The 20,178-nt window shown below is 39.5% G+C and overlaps 1 protein-coding gene across 13 annotated transcripts in view; it reads left to right on the forward strand.

Moving 5' to 3' along the window:
• Positions 1–12,398, forward strand: part of MATR3 (matrin 3) — a 50,553-nt gene extending 38,155 nt beyond the window's left edge. For 8 of the 13 annotated variants that reach the window (XM_047778745.1, XM_047778756.1, XM_047778757.1 and 5 more), the window contains 10 exons: positions 189–241; positions 897–1,022; positions 1,976–2,101; positions 2,371–2,538; positions 4,006–4,137; positions 5,474–5,517; positions 5,619–5,994; positions 8,420–8,786; positions 9,269–9,390; positions 11,962–12,398. In XM_047778745.1, the coding sequence (XP_047634701.1) occupies positions 189–241; positions 897–1,022; positions 1,976–2,101; positions 2,371–2,538; positions 4,006–4,137; positions 5,474–5,517; positions 5,619–5,994; positions 8,420–8,786; positions 9,269–9,390; positions 11,962–12,012 (1,565 nt within the window). In that variant the 3' untranslated portion in view covers positions 12,013–12,398. Of the gene's footprint in view, positions 1–158; positions 242–896; positions 1,023–1,975; positions 2,102–2,370; positions 2,539–4,005; positions 4,138–5,473; positions 5,518–5,618; positions 5,995–8,419; positions 8,787–9,268; positions 9,391–11,961 lie in introns of all 13 variants that reach the window. The other 5 variants (XM_047778751.1, XM_047778752.1, XM_047778755.1 and 2 more) reach the window with 3 other exon arrangements.
• Positions 12,399–20,178: the final 7,780 nt, after the last annotated feature.

Consider the following 20,178-nt stretch of genomic DNA (forward strand, 5'->3'; position numbering starts at 1 on the left):
TGATGATAGGTAAAAGAAATGTCATTAAAATATAACTAAAAAAAAAGTGCATGAGAAAGACATGGTATTCATGATATTTGTACTTTTTTTTTCTTTTTCTTTTTTTTTTTTTTGAAGTTGACTGGTTTTCAATTAAAATAGCCTATATATTATTACAGGACTGAAAAATATACTTTTTCCTCATAAAGGTGCTGGAAATGGAAACCTGCAAGGACCAAGACACATGCAAAAAGGCAGAGTGGTCAGTAACAAAACTCTTGGTTTTACTCCTACTAGCTGTCTGACTTAAATCCTTGCTAATTGATGTGTCCTAATCTTTAATATATAGGAAGGTTGATAGGGTTTGAAAACCGTCAGGCTTTTATATATGACATATTTGATAAAAGTTAAAACTATTTTCATTTGCCCTAGTTTAGAGATCTCACTTTTAATTCAGAGTTTAAGAACTTGGCTGTCCAGTTATGTAAGCAGTAGTTTATTTAAATATCAGTATAGGCATTCCTGTTGTGGCTCAGCAGAAATGGATCCCACCAGTATCCATGAGGATGCGGCTTCGATACCTGGCCTCACTCAGTGGGTCAGGGGCATTGCCGTGAGCTATGGTTTAGGTCGCAGCTGTAGCTCCAATTTGACCCCTAACCTGGGAACTTACATATGCTGCAGGTATAGCCCTAAAAGGCAACAAAATAAAAATGTCAGTGCAAGTACTGTTTTCTTGAAACTTTGAGATTTACTCCAGTGACATTTGATTTCCTTTATAATTTTTAAGTTTTCCAGAATGTTCAAATATTTAGTATGTTGTTGTTGACTGTAAACTATAAAAGTTTTAATTCATAACCTGTTTCATATTGCTTCCAAGGAGACTCGCTAATTCGATTTTTTTCCCTAATGGATAGGAAACTAGCCGAGTTGTTCACATCATGGATTTCCAGCGAGGGAAAAACTTGAGATACCAACTATTACAGCTGGTGGAACCATTTGGAGTTATTTCAAATCATCTGATTCTAAATAAAATTAATGAGGTATGAGTGAAGTGTGGTATTTATTCATTAATATAGTTCCTAAAAGGGTTACATAATTTTGTGTTAAGGAAAGAACTTAATGTGATCTTAAATCATCAATATGGAATGTAGTATAGGAAAAGGCCAATAGTTGAACTAACCAATCAATAATAAATTCTAGTACTAATGGATTATTAGTAACTTTTAAGTTGTGGTTCTTAAGTAGTAACATTGTCGTTATTATTATGTTACTACTATAAGAGCTGTATAAGGATAATTCTTTGGAAAGCCATTTCAAACTTTTACCCAGATAGTGCTAGGCTTTAATTTCAAATTCATTAGTTATAATCAATGATAGCTTTAGTATCTTGGAGTTAATAAAATCTGAGATGATTTTTAATGGGATAATAAATTAGCATTGTTGGTTTATTTGGTTTTGCTTTTAGATTCTTGAAACTACTTTCTTTTTTTTTTTAATTTTCCCACTGTACAGCAAGGGGGTCAGGTTATCCTTACATGTATACATTACAATTACATTTTTCCCCCACCCTTTCTTCTGTTGCAACATGAGTATCTAGACAAAGTTCTCAATGCTTTTCAGCAGGATCTCCTTGTAAATCTCTTCTAAGTTGTGTCTGGTAAGCCCAAGCTCCCAATCCCTCCCCCTCCCATCAGGCAGCCACAAGTCTCTTCTCCAAGTCCATGATTTTCTTTTCTAAGGAGATGTTCATTTGTGCTGGATATTAGATTCCAGTTATAAGTGATATCATATGGTATTTGTCTTTGTCTTTCTGGCTCATTTCACTCAGTATGAGATTCTCTAGCTCCATCCATGTTGCTGCAAATGGCATTATGTCATTCTTTTTTATGGCTGAAAACTACTTTCTATTTAAGATTAAATATATCCAGGAAGTCTTTGGGCAACATGAGATTTGTTTGGTGTCTTTTGGAAATAATATTTCTTGGATTTTCAGGCGTTCATTGAAATGGCAACCACAGAAGATGCTCAGGCTGCAGTGGATTATTATACAACCACACCAGCATTAGTATTTGGCAAGCCAGTGAGAGTTCATTTATCCCAGAAGTATAAAAGAATAAAGGTAATAACCTGTTTTTTCAGATTTGTATCACCAACCATTTAATGCATTATTTTAATATTTACTAACCTATTAACTATTTGCTAATAATTACAATAATGTTATCTATTAACTAAAAATTATGGCATACCTACCGACATTTGTCGTTGTTTATTACTCAATGAATTTATTAACATTTATAGTTGTACAATGATCATCACAATCCAATTTTATAGGATTTCCATCCCACAACCTACGAATATTTGACTAGGTTTTTTTTTCCCCCTTTAAAGAAACCTGAAGGGAAGCCAGACCAGAAGTTTGATCAAAAGCAAGAGCTTGGACGTGTGATACATCTCAGCAATTTACCTCATTCTGGCTATTCTGACAGTGCTGTCCTCAAGCTTGCTGAGCCTTATGGAAAAATAAAGAATTATATACTAATGAGGATGAAAAGTCAGGTAATATATATGTTGAAGTTTTTGAAAAGATTATCAAAGTGCTTTAAGAGTTTTTTATTTATTTTGGCTGCACCTGCAGCATGTGGAAGTTCTGGGCCGGGGATCAAACCCATGTCACAGTAGCAACCAAAGCTGCTGAAGTGACAAGGCTGGATCCTTATCCCGCTGAGCTGCAAGAGAACTCCACTTTTAAGTTTTGTTCTTTGTTTGTTTTGTTTTTTTGTGTGTGTGTTTTTTGGTCCTTTTAAGGCCACACCCTAAGCATGTTAAAGTTGCCAGGCCAGGGATACTAGGCAGGTTCTTAACCCACTAAGCCACAACAGGAACTCCCAGATGTGTTTCTTTTTTGTATTATTTTTTTAATGATTTTTCTTTTTTCCATTGTAGTTGGTTTACAGTGTTCTGTCAATTTTCTACTGTACAGCAAAGTGACCCAGTCACACATGCATGCATACATTCTTTTTCTCACATTATCCTCCATCACAGTGACTAGATATAGTTCCCTGTGCTATACAGCAGGATCTAATTGCTTATCCATTCCAAAGGCAATAGTTTATATCCATTAACCCCAAATTCCCAGTCCATCCCACTCCCTCCCCCTCCCCTTGGCAACCACAAGTCTGTTCTCCATGTCCGTGATTTTCTTTTCTGTGGAAAGGTTCATTTGTGCCATATGTTAGATTTCAGATATAAGTGAAATCATATGGTAATTGTCTTTCTCTTTCTGACTTACTTCACTTAGTATGAGAGTCTCTAGTTTGATCCATGTTGCTGCAAATGTCATTATTTTGTTGTCTTTTATGGCTGAGTAGTATTCCATTGTGTATATATACACATCTTAATCCAATCACTTGTCGATGGACATGTAGGTTGTTTCCATGTATTGGCTGTTGGGAACAGTGCTGCAATAAACATGCAGGTACATGTGTCTTTTTCAAGGAAAGTTTTGCCCAGATAAATGCCTAAGAGTGGGATTGCTGGGTCATGTGGTAGTTCTGTGTATAGGTTTTTTTTTTTTTTTTTAAGTTAACTTCCATACTGTTTTCCATTGTGGTTGTACCAGTTTACATTCCCACCAGCAGTGCACGAGGGTTCCTTTTTCTCCACACCCTCTCCAGCATTTGTTATTTGTGGACTTATCAATGATGGCCCTTCTGACAGGTGCAAAGAGGTATCTCATAATAGTTTTGATTTGCATTTATCTAATAGTGATGCTGAGCATTTCTACATGTGCTTACTGGCCGTCTGTATACTGCAGAAGAACTTCTTATAGGTGGTTTTGTATTTAGAAAAGCTACCTTTTAAATCTGACAGATTGTCCTTATTTTATAGGTTGATTTTTTTTGTTATCTATTACCGCTATCTCTGTATTAGATTAAATGCTCCTAACAAGTAGAAAAAATAAAAAGATCTAAAGTTCTATACAATTCTTCGAAAAATAATGTTCCCACTAATTTTTTTTTTCAGGCCTTTATTGAGATGGAGACCAGAGAAGATGCAATGGCAATGGTCGACCACTGTTTGAAAAAGGCCCTTTGGTTTCAAGGGAGATGTGTAAAAGTTGATCTGTCTGAAAAATATAAAAAATTGGTACTGAGGGTATGTAGTATTTGATTCAAATCAGCATAGAGCTTATTTTCATGCTTTTCAAGTCGCAGTATTTTTGTCTTTTTAGGGACACACCCGCAGCACATGGAAGTTCCCAAGCTAAGGGTTCATTTGGAGCTGCAGCTGCTGGCCTATACCACAGTCACAGCAATGCCACATCTGAGACCTACTCCACAGCTCATGGCAAGGCTGGGTCCATAAACCACTGAGCTAGGCCAGGGATCGAACCTGCATCCTCATGGATCCTAGTCAGGTTTGTTACCACTGAGCCAAGGCAGCAACTCCAGTCACAGCATTTTTATAAAAATTTTATAGGCTAAGAACATAGAATTTGGTTATTGAAAGAAAGTAACCTTTTTTTCTGGCATTGGTACAGAAGTTTCTAAATTGATGTTCTTGACAAAGCACTTTTTATTACATCTGTTTTATTTAATGTTCTATTTAAACAGAGTTCTGTTACCTTTTTTTTTTTTTAAAAGGCCTCATACACTGCATGTGAAAAGTTCCTAGGCCAGGAATCAAATCTGAGCCACAGCTGCAGCAATGCCAAGTCCTTAACCCATTGTACCACAGGTGGGAACTCCCAAAAATGTTTACATTATTCACTGCTCTATTGAAATGTGGGTTGTAATGAACTGTAGGCAGTTTAAATTTTTAGGTTTGGTTACAGAGATTGAAAAAAACTTGACTGTTTACAAAGATTAATCATCAGAAGTTTCCACTGTGGCTCGGTGGCAACAAACCCAACTAGTATCCATGAGGATGCTGGTTCAGTCCTTGGCCTGGTTCAGTGGGTTAAGGACCCAGCGTTGCTGTGAGCTGCAGTGTGGGTCACAGACACAGCTTGGATCTGGAATTGCTGTGGCTGTGGCATAGGCTGGCAGCTGTAGCTCCAGTTCGACCCCTAGCCTGGAAAAGTATATATGCTGCAGCTACGGTCCTAAAATTAAAAAAAAAAAAAAAGAATGGTTATCAATTATTAATTGGATGGTTATGCATTCTACAAATTCTTTTTTTTTTTTTTTGACTTTTTGCTATCTCTTGGGCCGTTCCCGCGGCATGTGGAGGTTCCCAGGCTAGGGGTCCAATCGGAGCTGTAGCCACTGGCCTACGCCAGAGCCACAGCAACGCGGGATCTGAGCTGTATCTGCAACCTACACCACAGCTCACAGCAACACCGGATCCTTAACCCACTGAGCAAGGGCAGGGACAGAACCCGCAACCTCGTGGTTCCTAGTCGGATTCGTTAACCACTGTGCCACGACGGGAACTCCCATTCTACAAATTCTAACAAGTTTATTTAACTTCCTAAAATTTTGTCTTTTAGATTCCCAACAGAGGCATTGACTTACTGAAAAAGGATAAATCTCGGTAATTTCATTTTGTTTGTGTGTGTCTTTATATACACTAGTATGTTAAACTATTGTTTTCCAACTCAAGAGAATTAATTCAGGTTTATCTTTTGGTTTTAGGAAAAGATCATACTCTCCAGATGGCAAAGAATCTCCAAGTGATAAAAAATCCAAAACTGATGGTTCCCAGAAGACTGAAAGTACAACAGAAGGTAAAGAACAAGAAGAGAAGTCAGGCGAAGATGGTGAAAAAGATACAAAGGATGACCAGGCAGAACAAGAACCTAGCATGCTGCTTGAATCTGAAGACGAGCTACTTGTAGATGAAGAAGAAGCAGCAGCACTGCTAGAAAGTGGCAGTTCAGTGGGAGATGAGACAGATCTTGCTAATTTAGGGGATGTGGCTTCTGATGGGAAAAAGGAACCTTCAGACAAAGCTGTGAAAAAAGATGCAAATGCGAGTGCTTCAGCAGCATCAAAGAAAAAGCTTAAAAAGGTAAAGAAAGATTGTATATTGACCTTTTTTTAGTTGAAAACTGGATTAGATAAATGTTTGAAATTATTTTTCTTAATGTCACATTAAAGGGAATTAGTCATTTATATTAGGAAAAAATTAGATGCGAACCATATGGAAACGTTGAAATCTAACTCTGCAATGAATAGATTAAGTAGGACTAAATTGCAAAAGAAAAATGTCGGTTCACAAAGAGAACTTTTTAGTAATTGAAGGAGAAAGACTTAAAAACTACATGCGCTTCTGTTTAGCAGTGCTAGTGTATAAGAACTAGGAGACAGCCTTTATAATCTAGCTTGTTTTTATTTTTTTGTCTTTTTGCTATTTCTTTGGGCTGCTCCCTCGGCATATGGAGGTTCCCAGGCTAGGGGTCGAATTGGAGCTGTAGCCACCGGCCTATGCCAGAGCCACAGCAACACGGGATCTGAGCCACATCTTCAACCTATACCACAGCTCACGGCAACACTGCATCGTTAACCCACTGAGCAAGGGCAGGGACCGAACCCGCAACCTCATGGTTCCTGGTCGGATTCGTTAACCACTGTGCCACGACGGGAACTCCTAGCTTGTTTTTGAAAAAGGGATATGAAATTTTCAGTAAGTTAACTGACCCAAGACACTTAAAATATTTTGCCAAAAATGGTTGTACTTGGAAGATTTTTTTCCTATTTGAAAAATGTGAGCTTGTTTAGATACTTTAATAGGTTTTTAAACCTTTTTTTATTTTTTTTAAGACTACGTGCCCCATATAAGAGCATTTAAGGTGAATATCAGTATAAAAATACATATATGGTAAATGAATAGTAATACAAAACCCATGGTGTACTGACTACCAACTACATTAAGGATTAGAACATTAAAATGCCTTTGGAGCCCCTTACGTTGAGGGGAGAGGAGGTCCATTTTGAAATGAGATTTTTGTAATTACATTCCGTTCCTTCTAAGCAGTATTCAACTAATAGAAAACTAATAATTTACCTTCATGTGTTGATGGGTTGGTCAAATAAGCTCGTCAACATGGGATCCAATCCGCATCTGCAGCCTATATCACAGCTCAAGGCAATGCCGGATCCCCATCCTAGTGACCAGGCCAGGCAGGGATCAAACCCACATCCTCATGGATACTAGTCCAATTTGTTTCCACTGAGCCACAATGGGAACTCCCACCATAGATACTTGGTTATCTCATTCCATGAATGAGATTGAGGCATGTTAAAATTTGATAAATTATAGCTATACTGCTTATAAATGGCAGAGCCAAATTTTATGTGTTTTTTTGATAGGCAAGAAGTAGGTTTATTAAGATATGACACTTGTGGAGTTCCTGTTGTGGTGCAGTGGTTAACGAATCCAACTAGGAACCATGTGGTTTCGGGTTCGGTCCCTTGCCTTGCTCAGTGGGTTAAGGACCCAGCGTTGCCATGAGCTTTGGTGTAGGTTGCAGACGTGGCTCGGGTCCTGCTTTGCTGTGGCTCTGGTGTAGGCTGGCAGCTACTGCTCCGATTAGACTCCTAGCCTGGGAACCTCTATATGGCTCGGGAGCGGCCCTAGAAAAGGCAAAAAGACACTCGTGAGAGATGCAAGCAGGCAGGTAAGGAGGCTCTGCCAGGCTAAAATTTAAACCCAAACCTAAGCAATTATGCTCCAGAGCCTGATTTTTTTTTCCCCCTGCTTCTTTTGGCCACACCCAGAACATTTGGAAGTTCCCAGGCTAGGGGTTGAATTGGAGCTGCAGCTGCCACCACTCTCCACAGCAGTGCCAGATCCTTAACCCACTGAGCGAGGCCGGGAATCGAGCCTGCAACCTCATGGTTCCTAGTCTGACTCATTTCTGCCCTCTTTCTTTCTTTCTCTTCCTTCCTTTCTTTCTTTCTTAATTTTATTTATTGTTTTTGTTTTGTTTTTTTTTTGCCGTGCCTGTGGCACATGAAAGTTTCCACCCAGGCATAAGGGATCAAACCTATACCACAATCCACTGCAGCAACACCAGCAGATCTTTTAACTCTCTGTGCCACAAGAGAATTCCTAAACAGGAGTATTTTAAGATATTTTCTCCCAAAGGACATCATTCAGCTTAACTTTAACAGATCAGTTCTTTGATAGATTCCTTAGCAGCATAATGGTCTCAGAAGATGTAGAATACAAACATCTCCCCGTATTTATTTTCTGCTCTTTGCATGAGGCAAGTCCTCAATCATTTAGCTTTCATAACAAGCTAAGTGTTTTTTGTAGCTTTTTGTTTTTGTTTTAGAGTAGTGCTTTTTGGGGGGAGAAAGGAAAAAGCTGCTTTTTTTTTTCCCTTTTAAGAAAATAAAGACAAAGACGCTATCCCTTTCCCTTCAAGTAAAGCAAATGGAAGGGATGCTGCAGGATAATTGTTGCAGAGTAAATTTGTCTTTCTTAACAGCGTCGTTTCCCAGGGAGTATGGAAGGTTTTGTCACTCTAGATGAGGTTGGTGATGAGGAAGATTCGGAACTTCAGAAACTTCGTAAATCGGGCATGACATTTAAATCTGGTGACAAAAATGATGATGGTTTGGTTGAAATTAAGGTGGACAAGATCGAGGAACTTGACCAAGAGAACGAAGCAGCGTTGGAAAATGGAATTAAAAATGAGGAAAATACAGAACCAGGCGCTGAATCTGCTGAGAATGCTGATGATCCTAACAAAGATACAAGTGAAAATGCGGACGGCCAAAGCGATGAAAACAAGGAGGACTATACAATCCCAGATGAGTATAGAATTGGACCATATCAGCCCAATGTTCCTGTTGGTGAGATTTAAGGCTTTGTTCTTCCCCTCTCACCCTGCCCAAACTCTTAGGAAGATTTTAAAAATTGGTCTCACATAAGCTCTGATAACATTCTTAATTTACTTCTATGCAGGACAGTTTGTAAATCTTAATACATTCTTTTTTCTTCCACATGTTTCCTGGTTTTGTATTACCTTTTGTTACCATTCCATAGTATGTTCTCTTTTCTCCTCATGAAGGTTTTTGAGACTATCACTTGCTTTTTGTTTTGTTTAACTGTTAATATTTTAACTTTTTTGAGAGAACAATTAGGTGGGGACCTTAAATGTCAATTAAGTACAAACTGTTAACAATGTCATGATTTTTGTTTTCTTTTAGCTTAGGTCATATTGGACTTGTAAACATCATATCATTCAAATTATATTGACAGGAAAAAAAGATTTGAGAACACTATTAAAATCTTTAGTTTACTGAATTTGTAAGAATATATGTTTGTGTTCTAGGTATAGACTATGTGATACCTAAAACAGGGTTTTACTGTAAGCTGTGTTCACTCTTTTATACAAATGAAGAAGTTGCAAAGAATACTCATTGCAGCAGCCTTCCTCATTATCAGAAATTAAAGGTAAGGCTGAATCTAAAAGAGGAGAGTTCTTTTCTGAAAACTAGCAGATTACATAAGTTTTATGTGAATTAAAAGGTGTGTATATAGTATGATCTGTGGATCCAGCACAACAATGAAGATAACATTCTTATTTATTGATGGGCCTTAAGCAGTTTAATGAATTCTAGAAACATCTATTGAGCCTCTTTATAGAATACACTTTAAGGAATGATAATTCAGTAATTTCTAAATTCATATGTTTATTTAATTATTATTATTTTTTTTTAATTTTTTTTTCTTTCTTTTTGCCATTTCTTGGGTCGCTCCCTCGGCATATGGAGGTTCCCAGGCTAGGGGTCTAATCGGAGCTGTAGCCACTGGCCTACGCCAGAGCCACAGCAACGCGGGATCTGAGCTGTATCTGCAACCTACACCAAAGCTCACAGCAACACCGGATCCTTAACCCACTGAGCAAGGGCAGGGATCGAACCCGCAACCTCATGGTTCCTAGTTGGATTCGTTAACCACTGCACCACAACGGGAACTCCCCTATTTAATTATTTTTTAGGGCCACAGGTGGGGTATATGTAAGTTACCAGGCAAGGGGTCAAATTAGAGGTGTAGCTGCCAGCCTGTACCACAGCCATAGCAACATGGGATCTGAGCCGCGTCTGTGACCTACACCAGAGCTCATGGCAACACCGAATTCCCGGCACACTGATCCAGGCCAGGGATCAAGTCTGCACCCTCATGGATATTAGTCAGATTTGTTTCTGCTGTGCCACAACAGCAACTCCTAAATTTATAATTCTAAATGTTACAAATTTTGTCATATGATTAGTTACTCAAGTATTCTCAAATGGTTATTAGACTGTAATTGCTGTAGTTTGGAAGGTACTGGAGACGAGTGCCCTATCCCTTATTTTTGTTGTTGTTGTTGTTGTTGTTGTTATTGCTGTTGTTGTTGTTGTTGTTGCTATTTCTTGGGCCACTCCCGCGGCATATGGAGGTTCCCAGGCTAGGGGTCGAATCGGAGCTGTAGCCACCGGCCTACACCAGAGCCACAGCAACGCGGGATCCGAGCCGCGTCTGCAGCCTACACCACAGCTCACGGCAACGCCGGATCGTTAATCCACTGAGCAAGGGCAGGGACCACACCCGCAACCTCATGGTTCCTAGTCGGATTGTTAACCGCTGTGCCATGACGGGAACTCCCCTATCCCTTATTAATGACACTCTTCAGTGAGTTTTATGGCCAGCAGGATATAAAGATTAAAAGGATAAATTAATAAAGCACAGCATAAAAATAACAATTTTCTTTTTCTTTTTTTATTTTTTTATTTTATTTTATTTTTTTTGGTCTTCTTTTTTTTGTCTTTTTCTAGAGCCACACCTACAGCATATGGAGGTTCCCAGGCTAGGGGTCTAATCGGAGCTACAGCTGCCAGCCTCCGCCTCGGCCACAGCAACTTGGGATCCAAGCCACACCTGGGAACTACCACAGCTCAGTGGCAACTTGGAATCTTTAACCCACTGATCGAGGCCAGGGATTGAACCCGAAACCTCATGGATCCTAGTCAGATTCGTTTCTGCTGAGCCGCAACGGGAACTCCCAAAAATATCAATTTTCTATGTGGGTTTTTTGAAATTTGTTGTTCAGGTGGCATAATGACTAACTATTGAAATTGTTAATGGGGAGAAACTTGAAAGTTTGAGTTAAAGAACTCGTAATTGGGAGTTCTCTGGTGGTCTAGTCTAATAATTAGGACTCGGTACTATCACCATTTTGGCCCAGGTTCAATCCCTGGTCTGGGAACTGAGATACCCACATGGGAAAAAAAAAAGGACTCATAGTTGTAGATGACTTTTTTTTTTTTTTTTGCCTTCTAGGGCCACACCCGAGGCATATGGAGGTTCCCAGGCTAGGGGTTGGATCCAAGCTGTAGCTGCTGGCCTGTACCACAGCAACACAAGATCTGAGCCGTGTCTGTGACCTACACATCACAGCTCAATGGCAACGCCAGATCCTAAACCCACTGAGCGAGGCCAAGGGTCACACCTCCAACCTCATGGTTCCTAGTCAGACTTTTTTCCATTGTGCCACAATGGGAACTCCTGTAGATGACTCTTTATAGTAGATAACACTGATTTATAATATAAAGCTACTAGAGTATTGGCGGTGGTTAGTTTCAGCAGCAATTTAATATGTTTTATCTGCTTGGCCTAATGGAAGTGTCAATGAATAAAATACTTGTCATTTTAACAAAATCTAAGTTCTTGGTAGCAGTTAGTTCTCTGTGACTATTAACAGTCTTTGTTTTCTCATTTCTGTAAGTTAAGTCTTAATTGCGCATTGGTATAACCTTTTTTCATATTTTACCATTTTTTTCCCATGCCTTACTGTGGTGTCCAGTTTACTTTTATACACTGCCTAATAGGAATAACTGAATCTTAGAAATACTGATAAGTTTATGGTTGAATATTAGACTCGAGTCCCTAAACTCAAGAGTGTTTTATTTTGGAGTAAATCCATTTGTTATGTTTCACTTAGTTGACTTAATCCTTGTACATTTTTTTCTATTTTCTTTTTAGAAATTTCTGAATAAATTGGCAGAAGAACGCAGGCAGAAGAAGGAAGCTTAAGATGTGCAAGAAGCTTAATAATTTCAAAGAAAATAATGGTTCTTTGTTTTTAAATGTTAACCTTTTTTAAATACATTACTGATAGTTAGAAGAAGCTATTGTACTCTTTTGTTTAGTGGAAAAATAATAGATGTCTGTTCATGTGTTAAGTGTTATAGCAAAAATACATATACGGTTAAGTTAATGAAGAATTGTTTTTGTTTTATCAGAATGGTAACAGAAATACTTTGTAGAGACTGACTCTGTAAGCTACTTAAGACACTTGCACCACTAAGAAAGATAAGTTAGTACCATTCAAAGAAATGAAATTTAGTAGTTCCAAGCTTCAAAGAAATGTCAAAAGTTTTGATTCCATTCAATAAAGAACAAAACCAGTTGTATTTTTATTACTTTCATCTGAAACATTCCACATTTTAACCTGAGCCTTGCAGACTTTTCATTTGGAGTTTGAAGCTTTTTTGGTTTTGTTTCATTTTTGGAGAACTTCATTAATGTGAGATTGGTAATTAAAATACAGGTGCAGTTTTCTTTTAATGTCATGCTGTTGTTTAGGTAATAAGAAATATTAAGTAATTGGCTTTAGATTTTGTAATTTTTTTCCCCTAAGTTCCCTGCTAGATTTCGTATTCTAGTAGTCAATGTATTTTCAGTGAACTGTAAAAATACTCCCATTCTCTCTGACCAGTATTAATTTCTTGAAATCTTACTGCTTGTCACTTGAATCCTGTAGCTGTCATACATCTGGTATAAGCAACATTTGATTTTTGAAGTGTGTAGACCATCTCTTCATCTTTTCAAGATGTAATTTTACATTTCTACATTTTAAAAACAGTTTGGCCATAATCTTAGACGCACGCTTCTAATTCATATACTTGCACATGTGACCTTTGTGAACAGAAATTTGCATGTATAATCTGTGTTTACTTGTAACTTTCTGGTTATATACTGCTTATATCTGTGGATTCAAGTTTCTGAAGTGAATACCAATAAAAAAAAATAGGCCATGTTCATTGGTTATACATGTTTGAAATGTTAACCAATATATTTGTCAGGTGTGGTTTTTATTCACTGTTACACTTTTTTGCATGCTTTAACAAATTACATTTTTAATCTAGAGTGTTCTAAAGACTGCTACTAAAGGTCTGAGTTTTCAAGCTTTTGGTGCTGGTGGATTTCTTGTTCCTGTTACATAATTGTTCTTGGTTTCTTAAAACCTTGAGAGTTTAAAACGCTATAAGGGTGAAGAAATGGCAAAAACTCATGTTTAGACATGTCTAAGTATTTAGCTATAGAATTAGAAATAATATGTAATAGCAAGAATTAGTTCCACCAGCCTTTCAAAATATGTTGAGACTATTGATATAAGAGATTATTGTCAAATGAACTTTTAATTTTATAAAAATAAGAATTTAAGGGTTCTCTTTGAAACAGGTCCAAGTGCATTAAAGAATATATCAAATAATTGGATGAAATTTTATAATCTAATGCTGAAGGGTAGATGACACTTTAAAATGTAACATGCACAAAAAATCCTTGCCAGTTTACTTCTGTAGTTTAATTTTTGCCTTTACTAATTACCCCATTTTTGTTTAATTGCAGCTTTTAACTAACAGCGGCTATGCAAACTGTTAATGTGTACAGTGGAATCCCTGATTGTTTTCTGTTGATAGCTTTTTTCCTTAGGTCCTAATTTGTTCTATATGCCAAGTTATAGAAAAGAATGTTTAATATCTTCATTTGATAGTATTTAGAAAGCAGGCTCTCATAAGCTTCTAGTAATAAATAAATCTGTAACAGCTATTTCCGAGATTATGGCAAACCTTTATTTAAATAAGTGATTCCACTTTGACTAAAGTTTAAAAAATTTTGCCCACCACCATTTTAGCTTTTAGTTTAATCGGACACTAATTCTGGGTGAAGGGAACTTTCAGAAACACCTTAATGTTTGGGTGTTTTTTTTTTTTTTCCCCACATTTTTTAAAACCTATTGATAAATTTGGCATCTGAGAATAACCCTGGTGAGGCTTGAGTTGGCCAGCTGTGTAGTAGTGTGTATCCTAAAAAGTATTAATTTTATTTAAAATTTTCTTAATGAGGAAGGTGAATTTCTGGCTATAGAGTACACTGGAACCTACATTCAAGATGTTAAATATATGATGCTAAGGAACTTTTTTTTTGTCCTTTTTAGGGCCGTACCCACATCATATGGAGGTTCCCAGACAAGGGGTCTAATCAGAGTTGTAGCTGCCGGCCTATACCACAGCCGCCGAAATGCCAGATCCAAGCTGCATGTGACCTACACCACAAGTCATGGCAGTGCAGGATCTTTAACCCACTGAGCAAGGCCAGGGATCAAACCCTCAATCTCATGGTTACTAGTCAGGTTCATTAACCACTGAGCCATGAGAGGAACTCCAAGGAACTTTTTTTAAAGATTATATCCATTCTCTGAATTTCTTCACTCCTTTTCGGGTTTTTTTGGGGGGTGCACCCCCAGTGTATGCAAGTTCCCAGGCCAGGGATCAACCCTGCTGCACCACAGGGGAACTTCCTAACTCCTTTTCCTTAGGTAGATGGAGACAAGAAAAGTTAACACTATTAAGTGTTACTGTGGCATTAAGTTTATAAAAGAGGAAGAGCACACACATTTCCTGTCCATCTTTGTATACAGTGTGTTTTTAAATGACTTTGAACTGAAAGATAACATCATGAGTAAAAATGTGACAAGAGGCTCATAGTGTGTAGTGGAATTCTGTAGAAACTCTAGATCACAGAATATGGCCTAGTAGGGCTGAAAGCTCAAATACCCTATGGTAATGCGTTTGAGATTACATTCCCTGCCATGGACCCTAAGCTGTTTCTTGAGCCGGCGTTAAAGTGCCTTTGCACTCTTGACGCAAGGCCTTTGACTGTCAGGGGTAAAGGCAGAGATTCTTAGGCAACATGCTGTACAAGCAAAATTGTTTTGTGAATTCTTAAAGCTGGTGGTTCTCAGATGTTAGCATGTATCACAGAGCCTGCCTTTATTTATGTATTTATTTATTTATTTAGCCTTTTGTCTTTTTTAGGGCCACACTCGTTTTTTGTTGTTTTTTTTTTGTCTTTTTGCCTTTTCTAGGGCTGCTCCTGCGGCATTTGGAGGTTCCCAGGCTAGGGGTCTAATCGGAGCTACAGCTGCCGGCCTACACCACACACAGCTAACGCCAACACTGGACCCTTAACCCCCTGAGCGAGGCTGGGGATCGAACCTGCAACCTCATGGTTCCTAGCCGGATTGATTTCCACTGCGCCACGACGGGAACTCCAGAGCCTTTATTTAAACATTGTTGAGCCATGTTGCTACAGTTTTTAATTTGTCAGGTGTAGTGTGGGTGTTTAATTTACATTTTTCAAAAGTTACCGTTGATGTCAAGAGTAGAGGCCACACTTAGAGAATTATTACCTATTCACACCTGTAGCTGAAGTGTTGCTAGGCAGTTTTAATCAAATGCCTGGTTTGGGTAGCTACTATTGCTTGAAGTATGGGTTTTGCTACCCTTACAAACTATAAATAAGGGAAGTGTTGGAAATTTGAGGCCCTTGCAAAGCTATCTGTCTTTTTTTGGCTGCACCTGCGGCGTATGAAATTTCCTGCACCAGGGATTGAATCTTGAGTTGGAGCTGCTGTAACACCAGATCCCTAACCCACTGCACCACAGCAGGAACTCTTAACAAAGCAAAGCATATTTTAGAGTCATTAATGGGAGGCACCCATTTCAGAACCCTAGGTACTGCTTTCCCAAGTCAGTCCTTTATTTGTTCAGAAAATTAAAAGTCTGGAACAGCTAATTTCAGTTTCAAGTAAATGCCAAATGGAAGTAGGTACCTCATCACTCCAGTTGTATCTGACTTGCTGAATTATGAACTTATACTACATACAAGCCAAAGCTCAGTTAAGGTACTAGTTATTAAGTAAAAGACTTAAGATAGGAGATGCTAGATTGAAAATGTTTGCAGTGAGAGGACGGTCGGGTAATTTCTTAAAGACTGTCTTAAGATTTTAGCCCTGGCCTTTCCGTGAAATTATAGTTCTGTCAGATGATTTTCATACAGTTTAAAAACTCTAAAGCCAAATGTACGGTCAGGAGTATGAAAATAAAATGAAAAGGGGGCAGTATAACAGGTAAAAATGCCCCAATAGCATTTGTAGACCTGGGGTGAAGAACTGCAATTAGATACAGGTTTAATGATATTTCAATGATCCTTTCATTGTGCTTCCTAACAATGGGAGCATTGATATTTTGGTTCTATGAACCTAATCCAAGTGGGATTTACCTGTAGCAGCAGAAATGGCCTGCCTTTGCACAAGGGCAAAGTAGTGTTTATGTGTGCACTCTTAAATTTGTGGTATTGTGAAAGCCTTTGGAAGGGCATTGCAGTTAAAATGGTTGTTGGTGTAATGGTAGGTGAAACTATTGAAAACATGATTCATTTTAAGTAGCTGAGCTGTGCAAAACCAAGAGAAGGCTTGTCTTAGATTGGAGTGGAATTTCCTTGGGCTTCAGTACTCTGCATCTGTGGGGCCGTATCACCATTCTGCTAAAACCTTTCGTTTACATCTACAACTTCCTACAAATCTTACCGTCCTAGCTGCTTTATTTCATCACTTGTATTCTGTTACACTGTAATTAGCTAATTCTCTGTTGATTGGCTTTCAGTTTGTTTTTTGTTCTTTTGGGAAGGGGGGGCATGCCTGCCGAAAGTGGAAGTTTCCAGGCCAGACACAGAACCCACCCCAAGCAGCAAACTAAGCTGCTGCAGATGACAGTGCCAAAGCTAACCAGCTGTACCACAAGAGACCTCTTTGCTTTTCAGTTTCCTGATTGTTTATATAGCTATGAACGTGGTTAGGTGTCTTTACATGTGTCCAGTTTCTCCTCTATATATGGAGTGTTTGAGTTTTAAAAGATTTACACATTATGCGTTTTGATAAAAACTAAAGTTTGCAGGGAGGTGGCAGTTTAGTGGAATCCCATTCATGGGCATCCTGAGCATTGCTATCCTCTCCTGATTCCCACTTCAACTTTCAGAATTGTTACTTCTAGAACGAAACAGATGGATTTCTGTGGTTTTTTATTTTTGAAAAAAAATTTTTTTGTTTTTTGTCTTTTGAGGGCCACACCTGCAGCACATGGAAGTTCCCAGGCTAGGGGATCTAATCAGAGCTGTAGCTGCCAGCCTACGCCACAGCCACAGCAACGCCAGATCCGAGCCGCATCTGCCACCTACACCACAGCTCACAGCAATGCTGGATCCTTAACCCGGTGAGCACAGCCAGGGATGAAACCTGCAACTTCATGGTTCCTAGTCGGATTCGTTTCCACTGTGCCACGACAGGAACTCTCGATTTCTACTGTATTTTAAAACTCGACTCTGATAGTTCCCTTGCAGTGTCTTTCCTCTTCATTGGTAAACTTCGTAGCTTTCATTCTGTTAGTGTTTTCCTTTCATAAGACCATTACCACCCCCGTCCAGGCACAGCATGAACAGTTGGGCCCGTCAAGCTCTCAACCACAATGGTAAAATCACTGAGCTGGGAATTGAGATCTCATCCCTTTGTGAGAAAAACAGCATAAACTTTGGTTCAGATTAAACCAGAATTTATCAAAGGTTTTTTTGTTTTTGCTTTTTTTGTTCTTCAGGGTCACACATGTGGTGTTCAGATGTTCCCAGGCTAGGGTCAAATTGAAGCTGAGGTTGCCAGCGTACTCCACAGCCACAGAAACACATGATCCAAGCGGCGTCTGTGACCTATACCAAAGCTCAAGGCAACACTGAATCGGTAAACCACTGAGCAGGGGGTCTTTCTGGCCTCAGGAATACTAACTAGTCTTTTTGCTGAGCCGCAAGAGGAACTCCCCAAGGTTATTTTTCAACTTGTGTTACTAAGTAACAAGTTCAGTTCATCTCTATGATTCACTTTTTTTTTAATTTTTTTATTCTTTTTTTTTTTCTTTCTGCTATTTCTTGGGCCGCTCCCACGGCATATGGAGGTTCCCAGGCTAGGGGTCGAATCGGAGTTGTAGCCACAGGCCTACGCCAGAGCCACAGCAACGCAGGATCCGAGCCGCGTCTGCAACCTACACCACAGCTCATGGCAACGCCGGATCGTTAACCCACTTAGCAAGGGCAGGGACCGAACCCGCAACCTCATGGTTCCTAGTCGGATTCGTTAACCACTGTGCCACGACGGGAACTCCTCCATGATTCACTTCTAAGTGTCACAGTTATCTACAGATTATGTTAACTCTGTTACTGATTTTGTTCTCCCTCCTGTTCATGCCTTTTCTAGCCTCCTGTTGATAGTTTATCTTCCAGGTTCTTTGATTCAATCATACCCCACCGACCAGTAAAGCAGCACCATCTCCTTGGCACTGTTTGCCTAGCAGGCAGAAAAGCCAAACCCTTCTTCCCAGTAGAGATCTTCAAATGACTGCTAAAGTGATTGACAGGCAGACCAACAGCCCAGTTTTACTTCCTTGGACTTTTCTCCGCACCGGTGGGGGTGCATATGGAGGATCCTAGGCTAGGGGTCAAATGGAAGCTGTAGCTCCCAGGCTACCCCAGAGCCACAGCAACACCATATCCAGCCTCATCTGCAACCTACACCACAGCTCTTGGCAATGGCGGATCCTTAAATTTCTGCGTGAGGCCAGGGATCGAACCCTCCTTCTCATGGATGCTAGTCGGGTTCCTTAACTGCTCGCTGAGTCACGACAGGAACTCCTTCCTCTTTGGAGCTTTGAACTGACAACTTTTTTTTCCTGCACCTGTGGCATGTGGAAATTACCAGGCCAGAGATCAAACACATGCCACCGCAACAACTCAAGCCAGAGCAGTGATGCCGGATCTTTAACCCACTGCACCACGAAGGAACTCCAAAAGCAGGTTGGGTTCTTTGGGTTTTGGTTTTTAGTTTGTCTTTTGCAGCCACACTCTTGGTATATGGAAGTTCCCAGTCCGGGTATTGAATCCCAGCTCCAGCTGTGACCTACGCCATAGCTGCGGCTATCCAGGATCCTGCCACCCACTGCACCTGGCTGGGAATAGAACGCGCGCCTCCACAGCTGCTGGAGCCACTGCAGTCAGGTTCTTAACTCACTGTGCCACAGCAGGAACTCCCCAAAGCAAATTTTTAATGGATGAAATGGCGCTAAAGAGGACCCCTCTTGGATTCAAGACTTATATGGAGGGAACTTTTTTTCCCCTTTAGTTTTAGCAGATATTAAATGTGTGGTTTCTTAAAGATTAAAGTTTTGTAAGAGTAAAAAGGTAAACCTCAGTCCCTCGTTTTATTTCCCCAGGGGAAGAAATTACTATTTTTTTGTGTGTCCCATTTCAAATATATTGTATACATATTAGGAAATTTTTTTACACATAGTGTATGTTGTACCTTGATTAGCATCACTAAAAATATACATCGGGAGGAGTTCCTGTCGTGGCGCAGTGGTTAACAATCTGACTAGGAACCATGAGTTTGTGGGTTCAGTCCCTGGCCTTGCTCAGTGGGTTAAAGGACCCAGCATTGCTTTAAGCTGTGGTGTAGGTCGCAGACGCGGCTCAGATCCCATGTTGCTGTGGCTCTGGCGTAGGCTGGCGGCTACAGCTCTGATTAGACCCTTAGCCTGGGAATCTCCATATGCCGTGGGAGCGGCCATAGAAAAGGCAAAAAGACCAAAAAAAAAAAGAAAAGAAAAAAAAATACGCATATCGGGATTTGCAAGTAGGAAGCGTGGATTAGAGGAATGTATGGGGTGCAGTGCAACAAAGATGATGGAGGAGGAAATTCTTGGACCCTGAGATTTCACTCTTTTATTTCGCCAATGGGCAGGGTTTTTCTTCCCTTAGCCTGGGAACCGTATGTTCATAATTTGCGCCTGTGTGTTAAGATCTACCTTCAAAAAGTGTGTTCCTGAGGTGTGTGAGTGCAGGTGCTTGTGAATTTTAGTATGCCTCTGAATTTGCCCTATTTCTGCATTTATTGTTTCGGTGTCAAGATCTCTGGATGTGACTTGGTATGTATCACTCGTAGTGTGACGCTGTGTATCACGTTTGGTGTGTGTGTCTGGATGTGTGAGTGCGCTCTCCTCATCTAGATGTTCCCATCTAGTGTCAGTGTGTTTGAAG

The sequence above is a fragment of the Phacochoerus africanus genome, chromosome 4 (genome assembly GCF_016906955.1).
Source record: "Phacochoerus africanus isolate WHEZ1 chromosome 4, ROS_Pafr_v1, whole genome shotgun sequence".
NCBI classification, from domain to species: Eukaryota; Metazoa; Chordata; class Mammalia; order Artiodactyla; family Suidae; genus Phacochoerus; species Phacochoerus africanus.